This window comes from Bos indicus, chromosome 1 (genome assembly GCF_029378745.1).
Source record: "Bos indicus isolate NIAB-ARS_2022 breed Sahiwal x Tharparkar chromosome 1, NIAB-ARS_B.indTharparkar_mat_pri_1.0, whole genome shotgun sequence".
NCBI classification, from domain to species: Eukaryota; Metazoa; Chordata; class Mammalia; order Artiodactyla; family Bovidae; genus Bos; species Bos indicus.
In genome coordinates, this window is record NC_091760.1 from 46,103,042 (window position 1) to 46,118,987 (window position 15,946).

At 37.8% G+C, this 15,946-nt stretch overlaps 1 protein-coding gene across 20 annotated transcripts in view; it reads right to left on the minus strand.

Annotated features, from left to right (window-relative positions):
- ABI3BP (ABI family member 3 binding protein) overlaps nucleotides 1-15,946 on the minus strand; it is a 293,142-nt gene that overhangs the window by 173,497 nt on the left and 103,699 nt on the right. For all 20 annotated transcript variants that reach the window (XM_070787117.1, XM_070787118.1, XM_070787116.1 and 17 more), the window contains exons 3-4: nucleotides 10,645-10,713; nucleotides 7,452-7,584 (exon numbers count right to left, since the gene is read on the minus strand). In XM_070787117.1, coding sequence (XP_070643218.1) covers nucleotides 7,452-7,584; nucleotides 10,645-10,713 — 202 coding nt within the window. The remainder of the gene's footprint in view (nucleotides 1-7,451; nucleotides 7,585-10,644; nucleotides 10,714-15,946) is intronic.

Sequence of the window (15,946 nt, forward strand, 5' to 3'; positions counted from 1 at the left end):
TCTCCTTCAGAATGGACTGGTTGGATCTCCTTGCAGTCCCAAGTGACTCTTAAGAGTCTTCTCCAACAACACAATTCAAAAACATCAATTCTTCAGCGCTCAGCCTTCTTCACAGTCCAACTCTCATATCCATACATGACCACAGGAAAAACCATAGCCTTGACTAGACGGACCTTTGTGGGCAAAGTAATGTCTCTGCCTTTGAATATGCTATCTATGTTGGTCATAACTTTCCTTCCAAGGAGTAAGTGTCTTTTAATTTCATGGCTGCAGTCACCATCTGCAGTGATTTTGGAAGTATAGACAACATTAATTTAGTTTGAGTTTGAGGTACTGAATACTGTTATCTGGTCATCCTAATGAAAATATTCAATGGACAATGAGAAATACACTCTTAAAACTGGGCCAAAATCAGAGGTTCAGCATTGGAGGTCATTTATATCCTTACACCACTCCTAATATTCCTTGTAGAATAGCAACATCAGAAAGTCCTGCTAACTTTTGAAAATGAACAATCTCAGGCTCTTCCTCAGGTTTATGGAATCAGAACCTGCATTTTAACAATATCTTCCACATGATTGAGTATGTCAAGGCTGTATATTGTCACCCTGCTTATTTAACTTATATGTAGAGTACATCATGTGAAATGCTGGGCTGGATGAAGCACAAGCTAGAATCAAGATAGCTGGGAGAAATATCAGTAACCTCAGATATACAGATGAAACCACTCTTAGCAAAGAACTAAAGAGCCTCTTGATGAAAGTAAAAGAGGACAGTGAAAAAGTTGGCTTAAACTCAATATTCAAAAGACTAAGATCATGGCATCTGGTCCCATCACTTCGTGGCAAATAGGTGGGGAAACAATGGAAACAGTGACAGACTTTATTTTAGGGAGGCTCCAAAATCACTGCAGATAGTGACTGCAGCCATAAAATTAAAAGATGCTTGCTCCTTGGAAGAAAAGTTATGACCAACCTAGACAGCATATTAAAAAGCAAGAGATATCACTTTGCTGACAAAGGTCATTAGTCAAAGCTATGCTTTTTCCAGTAGTCATGTATGGATGCGAGAGTTGAACTATAAAGAAAGCTGAGTGCTAAAGAATTGATGTTTTTGAACTATGGTGTTGAAGAAGACTCTTGAGAGTCCCTTGGACTGCAAGGAGATCCAACCAGTCCATCCTAAAGGAAATCAGTCCTGAGTATTCATTGGAAGGACTGATGCTGAAGCTGAAACTCCAATACTTTGGCCACCTGATGTGAAGAACCAACTCATTGGAAAAGACCCTGATGCTGGGAAAGATTGAAGGTGGGAGGAGAAGGGGACGACAGAGGATGAGATGGTTGGATGGCATCACTGACTCAATGGACATGAGTTTGAGCTAGCTCTGGGAGTTGGTGACAGGGAAGGAACAGGGAAGCCTGGCATGCTGCTGTCCGTGGGGTCACAGAGTTGGACACGACTGAGCGACTAAACTGAACTGAACCACATGATTTGCAAGTATACCAAAGTTTGAGTATCACTGTTCTATATAGACATTATCATTAAAGACATGGCTTACAGCTGAGATAAGGAGGATACATAGGTGAGATATCCAAGGATAGATCTCTATTCCATATTTGAGAGCCAGGATAATAAGCAAAAGAGAAGAGAAAGGGAGTAAGAGCAAAATCTAAATAAAATTTCAAAGGAAGAAAGAGTTCAAGAATGGAAGGATGGCCAAAAATTCCACAAAGAGATTTAAAAGAATAAGAACTGAGAAAAAAAATTAAACTATGGGATCTAGCAATTAATTGATCACTGATGATCACCTAGAGAAGTTTCAGTGGAACGGAAAGAGGGTGGGAGCCAGTGAAAAGGAATGAAGACTGTGAATGTGGTTGAGAAATCAAGAATATGAGAGCACATTAATCTGAGAAATTCTGGAATTAAGAAGAGAAACTGAAAAATAGCCTGGAAGCTATAACAGGGTCAACAGAAAATATGTTGTTTGGGGGTAGGGAAATCTTGAGCATGTTTGTAAGCAAGAGGCAGGGCACAAATATCAGTGAAGAGGAAAACGCAGAACAGCAAGGAATATGGAAGGAACAGAATGATGAGCATGTTCTGAAGGCAGAAACATGCTCCTTGGTAAGAACAGAAGAGATTTAAGGCTAAATCTAGGATGAAGAAAAAGTGAGCCAATGGCAGACTGCCTACATTTTCTTCAGTATTACAGAAACCAGGATGGACTGGAACATGAAAAGAGTCAAAGTCAGTAGCCAAGATGCTATTCCCAAGATTCAGGGTAAGGTGCCTAGACTGAAATTGTTGACATGGAAATAGAAATGGAAAAGTAGGAGATAAAGATACTAATATGGGGACTTATCAAAGGCAAAACCAGTGTAACCCAGAGCCTCAATACCTATAGGAAATGAGGAATGTTAAAATTTATGGAGTTTCATATTAGGGAGAGTAAAAGAATTATGATAGTTCAGAAAATAAAAAGGCAGGGAATTGATATTTCATGAGAAAAGTACAAATTCAATTTTGTCCTAAGTTTGAAGTAATAGTAAGGCATAAAAGTGAAAATGTTGACATTTCACTATTTATTCATTCAGTATATATTTACTGAAGGTCTACTTGCTGCTGCTGCTAAGTCACTTTAGTCGTGTCCGACTCTGTGTGACCCCATAGACAGCAGCCCACCAGGCTCCCCCATCCCTGGGATTCTCCAGGCAAGAACATTGGAGTGGGTTGCCATTTCCTTCTCCAATGCAGGAAAGTGAAAAGTGAAAGTGAAGTCGCTTAGCCGTGTCCGACCCTCAGCGACCCCATGGACTGCAGCCTACCAGGCTCCTCCGCCCATGGGATTTTCCAGGCAAGAGTACTGAAGTGGGGTGCCATGCTGGCACTGGTGCCAAGCTGGTACTGGCTTGGGTACTGGGAAAACAATGATGGCTATGATACCTATGGTCCCAGTCTTCTCTGAGCTTAAAATTTACATGGCAAGATGAATGGGTAATGAGGCACTGGGCTCAATCAAGTGAGAACTCTTAGACCTCAAAAATACCCACTTAACAACTTGGGATAAAGAAAAAGAGGCAAGAGTCAGCTCTGAACCAGCCAACAAGGAGGACCCTCATTCTACATTAAGAGCAAGTAAGTACAACGTGAAAGCATTAGAAAATGTGAAAATGATTTCTAAACAAATCATAAAGCTTTACAAATTGGCAAAGGAGTGAGAACTAAGGCAATCTTAAACACTTTAACAAGCTGGAAACATGGGAAGGAAAAAATATGCTATTAATGGTGAAATAAATTGTGGTTTTAACTTCTCATCTGGGCCAACTGGAAAGCTTTCTTTTGACCTCAGATATATTAAGGACAAATGTGTGCATTCTTCCTTTCAAAGCCCTTTAAGAATAAAACATGTAAATTAAGCATATCTACTCTCCAATGAATGTGAACTCAGAAAAGGCTCTAAATATATGGGAGACCCAAATGGAACCTATGGGAATAGGAGTGGAAACATACCACCAAGAATAAAGTGACACTGAATTAATATTTCCAAGTTTAAAACAAATAAAATAAAAAACAGGGATGTTCTCATTGGAAACTCACTATACTAGAGCTTTAATATGTAAAGTCAAAAATCAAAGTATAATAAAAAATTTTTCCAATAAATTATCTGCCCTTGCATAGGATAAATGAAGTGACACAAATCAATGTGAAATGATTGTTTCTAAAAACTCAGAGACTTTACACATGGTGCCAAATATTAGAGCTAGTGGATTAAAATGACACCAGTTGATGTTCCTATAGCAAGCTGAGGGAATTCAGGTTCCAATGGCTTTGTCAAAAAACACTCTTGAAGGAAAACTTGACCTGTCTTAATCTAATTTTCAAGAAGGAATCATTCCCTATAACTATTATTGCTTATTTTAACCTACTGGATTAGTCTAAAGCCTAAAAAAAAAAAACAAAAAAAAACAACATTATCATATGAGGGTGGATTTCTCCAAGTCTGCTTCTAATTACACTAACTGAGTTGTTCTGGTGGATTTATTTGGGTGTTTATAATATGTATAGTAATTCCAGAGCTTTTAAATAAGGACCATTATTTTTTCTCAAATAGTTACAAAGACTTTAAAATGTCAACTCTTTATTAACTGTTCTAATTAGGGAGAAAGGAGGCGTGGGTAAATAAAATTCACATGGGTAAATAAAATTCTCCAAATGCTCCTTTTTGTCATTACATTTAATTCTTTACTCTTAATTCTTAGTCATGTCCTAACAATTCCCTGGAGAAGGCAATGGCAATCCACTCCAGTACTCTTGCCTGGCAAATCATATGGACAGAGGAGCCTGGTAGGCTGTAGTCCATGGGGTCGCTAGGAGTCGGACATGACTGAGCCACTTCAGTCATGCATTGGAGAAGTAAATGGCAACCCACTCCAGTGTTCTTGCCTGGAGAATTCCAGGGACGGGGAGCCTGGTGGGCTGCCGTCTCTGGGGTGGCACAGAGTTGGACACAACTGAAGCGACTTAGCAGCAGCAGCAGAGGCAACAATTCCCTATTTCTGTCAAGGATACTTTGATCCTCGCACTCAGGTTTGAAAGTTGGCAAGCATCTTGACATGTCATTACTGCATCTTTTATAAAACTTCATTCTAGGCAGAATTATTTATTTTAAATATTGTGATTTGATGGGCATGACTCCACCTATTTGATGAGAAGACCAGAACCAGGGTTCATGGGTGAGGAAATGAGAGGGTGAGGTGCACATGTGGTCTGAATAGCTTGGGGCCTTCAAGTCAACTACTTTGGATAAAAATTCTAGCTCCATCGAGTATCTGTTCCTCTATCTTCTGCATATTTATTATCGACTTTTGCTGTCGTACCATGACAACATTTGTCAATTAGAATCAATCATCAGATAAGTTGTTTTGTGGAGGGGTCAGGAGAACCAAGTGAAATTGAAGACAGGGAGGCTTGAGGACAAGGAGGAAATCATATCAAATCCTGCTCTAGGAATTGGCAATTTATTGAACCTCATGGATTTATCAAGCAAGTTCAGTAACCATTAAAATCAGCTATGTTTTGTTCCAAGTGTATCAAATATTTCTTCCCTTCTTCCTTTCTTCTTGCCCAGTCCTTCCCTCCCTTCTTTTTTTCTTCTTTCTTAATAAGAGACTTAAAAAAAGGAAAAGGAAAAAGAAACTGACCCACAGATGTTTGTTTTCTCAGCACTAGCATCCTGCACCAACTCATTAGAAACCAAAGTTACCTCAAGCAAGTGAGTTCTTTTAGGAGTCTGTTTCCAAACAAAGTTAAGTTTCAGGTTTAGCGTGGGTGAGATAAGGAATATTTCAGATTCTTCGAAACAGGTCAAAATTATTTTTCAAAAACTTTAGCTTTGGCATTATCTTCTACATGCTTTTTTCAAAGAACTTTTTCCTTCAGAACTATGAGCATGTGAAAGAAAATTTCTTTCGTTCTTAGTTTAGATTTCCTAATCAAAGTTATATGAACGGTGGTTTTGGGAACTTAAACATTTTAAAGCTCTTTATTTTCTGTCCAATTTAGACAAATAAAACGAAAGAAAGCAATACAAAAAATAGACATTTGGCCAAAAAGTATATTAAAAAGTTTTCAATATATTTAGTACAGGGGAAAAATACATATTAAAATGGTAATGAGATAGAACTACACTAGGATACCTAAAGTGAAAAATGTTGACAACATGAAATGCTGGTGAGGATATGGAGCAACCAGAACTCTCATACACTGCCTGTGGGAATTTAAACAGAAAATTAGGCCAAAAAAATATACATCTTCCCTGTGACATAGCAATTCTACTTTTAGGTATTTATCTAGTGTTAGTAGTGTAGTGTTAGTCTCTTAATCATGTCCAGCTCTTTGCGACCCCTTGGGTTGTAGCCCACCAGGCTCCTGTGTCCATGGGATTCTTCAGGCAAGAATACTAGAGTAGGTTGCCATTTCCTTCTCCAGAGGTATTTATCTAAGATAAATTAAAAGGTATGTCTACAAGAATCTTATACAAAAATGTTTATAAAATTTATCTTCAAAATAACCAAAAATAAGACACAATTCAGGTGTCTACCAGCAAGAAAAATGGATCAAAAAATTCTGAAATACTCACATAATGGAGTAATACTCAGAAATAAAAAAGGAATGAACTATTGTTACTTACAATGTCATGAATGAATCTCAAAAAACATGCTGATAGACATAAAAAGAGAACATACTTATGATTTTGTTTACATGGAATTTTAGAGCAGACCAACTCTCTAGCACATTCTAGGGTGATGAAAGAAAAATTTTTAATGGATTGTACAGTACATGGTTACACACTTTTTCTGTAACTGATTAAACTCTACACATAAGATCTGTGCATTTTACTGGGTTTAAATTATATTTTAATAATTAAGTCTTTTATTTTAAAGAAGGGATGAAACAAATTTTAAAAATCTTAAAGTCACTTTGAGTATTTAAAATAAATACCTTTTAAAATAAATGTTCCTTTTGGTTGAAGCTTGAAAATTTTGATTGTCAGATGCAAAGTTTTGAATTTTGAAGCTACCGCAGTGAATATTTACGACAAGCGAATATCACCTTATACCCAATTTAGAATCATGGTTCAGCATTTAGTACAGTGCCCAATACATAGACAATGCCAGCTCTGTGTGTTGGATGGATAAATGGCAGTGATTTAAAAATAAACTTAGGTTTTTCTTACTTTGTTCTACCAAAGAAGATGGTGGCTTCATTTCCAAGGGTGCTTTTCCTTGACCTACATTTCTCCATGTGTCCCTCTCCCCAATTTTCTAAGCCGGTGATCCCTAAACTTAGGTGGGGACCAGAATCTACTGGAGGGCTTGTTAAAACACAAATGACTTGGCCCCACCCTTTAAGTTTCTGATTCAGTAAGTCTGGAGATCTGAGAATTTCCATTTTTGATAAGTTCCCAAATGATGCTGGTGCTGATGCTGCTTGGTTTAGGGACCAAAGTGAGAGAACTAGTGTTTTTAGCACTTCATCAATTGGCAGACCAAAGATCCATCTTTCTCAAACCAAGGATCAAATGCTGCAACTTTTAATGGTCTCTCCTAATTGCTTTCAACCTTATGCTCTGAGTTTTTATTAGACTTATCACTGATAACCCCACTTACTATTTGGCTTATTTTTCCTTCTGTTTTTTTCTTTGGAAAGAAAAAAATATGTGCATGTGTTTTCTATTCAGGTAGATGGTAATTCCTGAAGGGTAGGGGCTTTGATGAGTGTGTCTTCATTCTCCTCAAACCGAGAACAGACTCTCCAGCAAATAGCTGATCTGCAGACACTGATGCCCTGATATTTACACATCCTTCTAAAGCATGTGCAGACACTGTTGAGAGCAAGTGTCAATTTTCAGATGAAAAATAAAATTTTCCATAATGGTGAATTACCTGTCATTGGGACACTGACTTGGCAATGTCCAATCATGGTGAGGGTTGATGAGGAAGCCCCAGGACAGGAAGACTGAGCTTGGTGACAGAGTGCCAACTACCAGCTGGAGAGGTTTACGAGCTCGTTTTTTACCTACAAAGGGAATAGACAGGTTAATTCTTGTAACATTTAGCATATTTTCATGATTTGGGTAAAATATACAAAGATAATTTAGCAAGATGATGAAGAATGTGAAAGCATTAAGTTCCTTTTCTTTTTATACAGTGCACAAATATTAATAATGCTTTGCCCATGAATTTAAGCAAGAATCAAATGAAATACCCTTTTGAGATTTACATGTATGTGTCTATGCATATAAACTATATCCATTCCTAGTTTTTATTTTCTTGTGGGTCAAGGATGAACATGGAGGTCTTGGCTGTTACCAGTGAAATAAACAAACACACACACATACACATATAGGTATATATACATTTACTTTTCTTTTACAGACAAGATAAAATGTATGCTTATTTTTTCCCTGAAACTGTGAAATCGTTTCACATTTAGAAATATCTTAGACAACTTACCATCAAGGTTGAATGCTATATATATATATATTTTTTTTTTTTTTAAACTATTTGGAAGTGTAAAATCTCTTGTTAGAGCATTTCAATGACCTCTCTTTTTTTTTTCTTCTTTTTTTACAGTAACTATTGAAACAGACAAGGTACACACATTCTTAATATTGCTGGGAGAGTAGGAATAATATAGGAAGCAGTTATTCCAACAAGACTAATTGGATTTCGGCAATGCCAAGTGTGATTCTGATAAACCACTCTAGATTCTTTTCAAGTATATGTGAGGGGCAGCTATTTGCTTTTTCAAAAATATTTGAAACTTTAGGAACAGGAGGACAGTGAAAAGGAGGAGTGCCTATTACTTCTGTTAGGTTTGAGTTATATTAATTGTTATTCTGGCAGAAAAGCCCTCTGAGACCATAATATACATAATCTAGAGGTGGTAAGTTACTTCATTGTGACATAGATGAATTTTTTAAAGATATCTTAAATAATTTTCAAAGATGGTTATTATTTAGTTGGTTGAAAACATGCAGTTATACTTCTCTATAAATTTTTCCAGTTTACCTGTAATAGGACCTTATCTGACTATGATTCAAAGGGTTCAGTTCTGGTCCCCAAACAGGGCAGGTTAGAATCTGAGATAATGTGATTCTGATAAGTTGTTTTTTCTATCCCTGAGTTGATTTTCACTCATGTAATATAATTGTCTCATTTTATAGATGAAAAATAAGGTCTGGAGTAATTTTAAGGTTGTCCAAGGTCACAAAAAGAGCACGCTTAAGACTCAAATCCAGGTCTCCTGAATTGTAATCGTTTCTAGTTTTCTTTTTATTACCTCACTAGTTTAGCTCACAATGTATGAAAGTAATGCCATTTAGAAAAACTACATTCTTCTTTCCTCAAGGAATCTAAAGTGTATAGTTTGTTTGGATCTTCAATTTTAATTATTTAATCATTTTTAAATTATGTGGCAGATACAAATATAAAATGAATGGAAGCTAATCCATTACTCATTACATCACTCTTCAATGCAGATTACAAAAAAAAAAAAAAATTATATCCATTGCCTGAAAGGAAAGGTGGGGTTTCTGATCAGGATGAAACTATTTCCTGAGTTGGTCATCATGTAGTGAAAAATAATCTAAGGCCAATGTCACAGAAGCCCACAAATGAAATGAAGTTATAAACTGCTATTAAGATATAATCACTCTCTTGATTTTTCTTACTTATTTTTGCATATTTGTTTTATAACCATACTAAGAAAAAGTTCAGTGACTATGAAGCCAGAATCCCATAGAACCATACTCATGCTTCCTGACTTTATTGTTAGATATTTTGAAATAGAGTCCTCAAATACAGGAGTACTTTTCTTTACAAGTATATGGAAAGCTTCTTGGACAATGATCACTAGTAAGTTTTAAGTATTGATTGAAGTCTCCCTTGTGCATTGGGATATTATAAGAGGTCAAGTAAAAGGATCTGTAGTTCTCAAAATAATTAACCATTTATTGCTTCTCTTAAAAAAAAAAAAAAAAAAAGAGGAAAGCAACAGAAGCCTCAAGGGGAGAGGATTGCGGCAACCAGCTTTTGGTGACCAGGCATGGCTGATACACTGAGGAGACAGAATACCTAGCTGCCAAGGGCCCATTTGCTCAATATCTGTACATCCCCCAACGCTTCTTATCCCTTTGAGAAAGATCCTTCTTTCTGTGTGGCATTCAGTGTATCATAAAAGGCAAATATGATTAGGGAATAATTATTTTGAGAACAGTTCACATTAGAACATGAAAAAGAAAAGCACCATGATCAACTCTACCTACAGACTAGGAAGATGTGACATAAGATATTAAAAGCATATTCACAGCTTTATTAGTCCTTCCTAATAGCAAGGTCTGGCTTATTTGATCTGAGAAGAAATTTTAGCAGTGAAATTGGGACAATGTCTTCCTTAGTCATATAGAAACATTTCTACTTTTTTATACACATGGTATCTAGTTGCCTGTTTTACATCTCCCTAGCCCTGGGAAGATGGGTGTCACACTGATGTTTTATGAAAGAAGTCTTGTTTTCTGCATCTGACTAAATACAAGTGGTTTGGAGGCATAAATAAAATCCAAGTCCCAACTCATTTAACACACATGTAAAGAGTTATGCTTTTGAAATGTCAAGTTTCCTTCAGCAAAGTTTAGATCTCACATTTTGCCCTAAAAGTCTGAAAGACACAAGAGCAGGCTTTAGTTCACACATTGCAACATAGAAGGAGTCAACAGGAGCTAAACTCTAAATAAGCACTTACTCTGGGCTAGGCCAGTCCTATGTAGCTGTGAACTCATCTCATCCTCACCCAGACCCTCCCATGCAGCAGAACAGAGGCATAGAGAGGTTCAGTAATTTGCCTCAACCCTCTGCTGTTTGTATGCAGTGGGGCGGATAAGACCCAAGGAGCCTCTCCCAACCAGGCTATGCTACTTCCCAAGCAGGGTTATCTGTTTTCAGGGGACTGCTGGGCATCATACATCTTCTAACCTACCTTCCGGAGGCATCCCCAAGACACGTGGTCTCCATGGGTAGAAAAGAGATGAAAAGGCATGGTTTAAAGTTAACAATAATAATGAATCAACAAAAATACCTGAGCACGACTTCTTTTGACTGGGGGGAGGAGCGGGCCGAACGACGATCAGATATTTAGGCTCAGCATCTGGAAATGATAAGATTATTTATCAGTAAGATAAATAACATGACAGCACACCCATTCCTGACTCAGTGTTCCCCAGCCTTAGTCACTGTAACCACAGAACCAGCGGGTGAGAGGGCTCAGGCATTTGGAAAGTTCATACTTCTTCTGATAGTTCAGGCCATTAAGTTTTTAAAGTGAAAATTAAATCCAGATTTTCAAAACCTCATGGACAGGAATGGGGGAGAAGTCTTAAAAGAATCATGTTAGGGACACAGATTTCATGCCACATTTTCGATAGTCCTTTTCTCTGCAAATATTTTTTTTTTAAATCAGATCATGTCTCATCTGTAATCCTACTCTTAGAGGATCAGAATGGTGCTTCAAAATCAGAGAAGGAAAATCATACTTGCACAGGACACACGAGTCTCAACTGTTGACTGATCTGAAACTGCTCATTTCCTGGGTATCTGAATATTCTCCATAATATCCTACCTATTTTTTATCCTGTTTGCATAATTTTTCAACCTGTTATCACAGCCAATCATTTTCACGAAAAATTTTAAAACAAAGTCGCAATTTAAGTTGGTATAATTACCACATAAATATACTGATGGGAAATAGAGAATCTCTTTAAAATATTTAGGTTTTGTTGCAGGGAATTTGTGGGCTAGTATCTTGATAATTTTAGGTTACACAGGTATATTTGTTGAGACTTACTGAACAGTAACAAAAGGGTCCTACCAGATAGTACAGGGAATTATATTCAATATCCTATGATAAACCATACGGAAAAGAATATGAAAAAGAATATATATGTATAACTGAGTCACTTTGCTGTATAGCAGAAATTAAACACAACATTGTAAACCAACTACATTTGAACAATTTTTTTTAACACTGAAAAATGTGGACAGTAAAAAAATTTAAAAAATTGGTTTTGAAGTAAAATGATATTTAGACAATAAATAAGTGCTAACTCAATCAAGGGCTGAAAATTTATCAAATAATTTTTTAAATTAATGTTTCCAAGATGAATGGTTGGTTTATACAGTGTATACATAAGCCAAATACACTTCAGGCATTTAAAAATTAGCATTTTATAAGCAGCTCTATTGGATTAATTGATTGATTGATGGGTATTATCTACAACAGTTCTTCAGTAACTTTGGATCCTGGAACTCTCTACACTGAACTTCATCGGGATGCTATCGTCAGTCTTGGTTTGTTTTCATTCAAACATCTCCTCTCCATGTGTTTGGAACAGAGGCCTTCTCTGCCCAAGGCGTTATGGGGCTGACCTCATTTTCAGCCAGAGACAACCTGGCATTCAATCACATTCAATAACTCAAGCCTTTGTCTTTTTCCTGGACGTCTCACATGGCTCTATTTGCTATAACCTGCTGCAGTAATTACCACCGCAAATAGGTTAACCAGATAACCTCTTGAACTGACCTCAGGGCTTTGCTCATTGATCACATTGGTGCCTAAAGACTGCAACACAGATAAACGAGCATTCACAGACAAAGCAGGGTTTCAGAGTCTCATGTGTTTGAAAGCATATCTTGCTTAGTGGAACTTATATAAAGAAAGTTCAACCTAAGTCAAGGTTTCTAGTAGGAATATAATAACCATTTCCTGATTTTTATTTGTGACATACAGCAATATAAGTGGTCTTCCCAGGCCCACTGCCAAATGGGAACCACCATTGCCAAAAGAATCCACCTGCCAATACAGGAGACATACGAGACGTGGGTTTGATCCCTGAGTCGGGAAGATCGCCTGAAGGAGGGCATGGCAACCTACTCCAGTATTCTTGCCTGGAGAATCCCATGAACAGAGGAGCCTGGCAGGCTATGGTCCATAGTGCACAATATGAGTATTAAGAAACTACTGAGTATTGAGTACTTTCTATGTGCTGTTATATTCACAATTTAATTACTCCTCATGGCAATGCTACCAGAACAAGCACCATTCTCACCTCAGTTTGTAGATGAGGTCACTGGGGCTGGGTCAGCCTCATGGGCAACATGTACAGTCACATAGGGAACCAAGCTCAGAAGGATCCCTTGCTTGGTTTAATATCCTGCTTTCGCTGTCTTGGAATTCTTAATACTTTTATCTTTGAAGTCATCTTTCGTAAGTCGTAAGTCGTCCAATGGGATAATAGAGCATGAGCAGAGAAGACAAACAATAATGCCTGTCTGCACTTCTTTCTATCCACACAGAGCATTCTAGGTGACCATTAGCATTCCAAAGGGCCCATGACATGTGGGAGTCCATTGAGAGCCAAAGGCCAAATAAGGTTAAGCGTATTACATCTACGACTCAGTAAGGGACTGTGGAAGGGACACTCATGGCCTTGTGAGGTTACACTGTCCATTTGAACCAGAACTTGCTTCAAATGCAGAAAGAAGGGAACGACATTTTAAGAAACAAAACTGACCAAGGAATTCTATCATGTGCTTACTTATTCATGTTCCTTCCCTGTATGAACCAGCCACTGACAATGAAAGTTAGAAGACAGAGGGAAAGGGAAAGCTGGAGAAACCTCTGCTTCCTCTTCTTCTCAGTTCTCCTTCACTCAGCAGTAAGTGGAAGGAAGAGAGTATTAGTAAAATGTGCATGTATCAAAAGTTGAGTTCTGTGCATTTCCACTAGTGTGGCAAGAATAAAGTACACATGCATATAGGAATTACAAGATACGTACTCTGTCACTTCAGTGATTCTGCTCAGGAGTTAAAGGTTCTCACATGCATGAAGTGCTAGGTCACTTCAGCCATGGCTGACTCTTTGCGACCCCATGGACTGTAGCCTGCGAGGCTCCTCTGTCCATGGCATTCTCCAGGCAAGAATATTGGAGTGGGTTGCCACGCCCTCCTCCAGGGGACCTTCCTGACCGAGGGATTGAACTTGTGTCTCTTATGACTTTTGCATTGGCAGACAAGTTCCTTACCACTAACACTGCCTGGGAAGCCTAAAGGCTCTTACATCTGCCTTTAAAACGAGCTTTGCATTATATAAAGAAAGGCTAGTAATTTAAACTCTTAATTTTTCTTGACTTAAATGACTTGAAGTAGCAAATAAAATAGCATCAAAACAAGTAGAGAGAGAAACTGTAGAAGGAAGGAAAAAAACTTTATATTTTAGTACCTTTAATGATATTTTTTTTTTTCTGATTTTTGAGCCATGGACCCTGTGTTTTTATTTTGTACTTGGCCCTGCAAATTATGTAACTCTCTTAATCTTGTCCACAAAATGTCCTTTTAATAAGTCGCTGAACTCACTTCTAGGAAAAAAAAGCTAAATCCCATTTTTCTTAAATTGTTCTCAATGTGACAGAGTCTGTTAGAGTTAGCCTTTAATTTCGTTCCTTGATACATGTTAGTTCAACTCTGCCTCAGTCATTTTAAAAGAGACCTGAAATACTAGAAAAACAACATGCAGAGAAGCCATATGGTTACATGAGCAATTTAAAAGTAATTTTGGTTATGATCACAGTCATTCTGCATAAAGCATAGGCTGTCACAGCCAGTTACAAATTAGAACAGATGTTGGGACTTGGGTGCATAGACTGGCTCTCGCTGCTCATAAGAAACTTCCAAATCCATGTATTTCAGCAGTCTTTGCAATCAGTTGGGAATACAGACATGGAAAAACAGAACAACTGGAAAACAAGATTTCTATTTCTGTTCCTCACTATGAAGTTCTTTATGGATATGCAGCAGTCTGGAAATACATACACTGTACCCTGATCAGAAATTTTGGCAACACATGCCCCAAATCAACTACTTCCTTATTTAGAGAATACACATTATTAAGAAATTTTAATTTGTATAGAATGCAGTTAACTTGACAAACTTTCCACTTCTGATGATTTTTAAGTCTATACCATGCTGCAGACTAATTAAATCTAATTTGCTTCATATTTTGAATGCCTTGTGGTAGAGGATAAGGACAGCTTCCTGCTTAAGGAAATCTATTATTGAAATCTTTTATAAAGTCTTAGATTTTTTGGTAATGCAAATACCCCTTCCATAATCACTCTACTTAAAACATCCTAATTCTCACATTTTTATTTAGGGACATCTGCACTGCAAGCCCACTCCAGTGTTCTTGCCTGGAGAATCCCAGGGACGGGGGAGCCTGGTGGGCTGCCGTCTATGGGGTCACACAGAGTCGGACACGACTGAAGCGACTTAGCAGCAGCAGCAGCACTGCAAGCCACACTGCTTTAGAATGCTGTTATAGTGAGTTTTTCCCTGCCATGCAAGTTTCCCACAAAAGAAACATAAAATAAACCAGGATGATCCTAAAGGAAATCAGGTAATGGACCTGAACAAAATAGTATATTTACCCCTGCCTCTTTTTTGGTAAACAATTCAGTTTCATGACAAACTAAATTTTTGAGCATAACAGCATGGACCCTGGGGTCTGCAATCAAATCCTGCTCAGCTAGTTGCTAGCACAAGGAAAAATATTTAACATCAGTGCACCCAGTTCATCATTTACAAAATGGGAAAAATCATAGTACCTGGGCTCATAGAGTTTTTAGTTATGTTTATGCACACAAATCCTAATTTAATGTTAGCTATTATGATGATGGTGGGCTTTCCAGGTGGCTCAGTGGCAAAGAATCTGCCTGCCAATGCAGGAGACACAGGTTCGACCCCTGGTCTGGGACGATCCCCTGGAGAAGGAAATGGCAACCATTCCAGTATTCTTGCCTGGAAAATTCCATGGTCAGAGAAGCCTGGCGTGCTATAGTCCATGGGGTCACAAAAGAGTCAGACACGACTTAGCGACTAAACAAAAACAAATCATGATGATGATTTCTTAAAAGGTGAATTTTGTGTCCAAAGAGTTCTGAGAACATATTTTAAAAGCAAGAAGTTCAAAACTAAGTTTTTAAAACAAGGAAAAGTTTTAAAATGCAAAAATTTCACAAAAAATAAAACTGCACACTATCCTGGCAAAGATTCTCTTGCTCGACTAAACTCTAATCAGACTCTTATGAGCTCTTGCTCCACTAGGCTCTGACTTTTGGGCTTCTGTGTTCATTTATACATTGTCCAATTTGAGCAGGAATCCTGAGATAGTTTAGCCAGAATGCCCCATCTTCCATGGTTCATCACACTTGGTATCCAAATTCCTCATCCTCCACCATCTTATAGATGATATCTGGTCACCCTGGCCTGCCTTCGTCAAGAACCCTGGGAGGTCAGTTGAGCCAGAATCCTTCCCGACTGCTTATGCT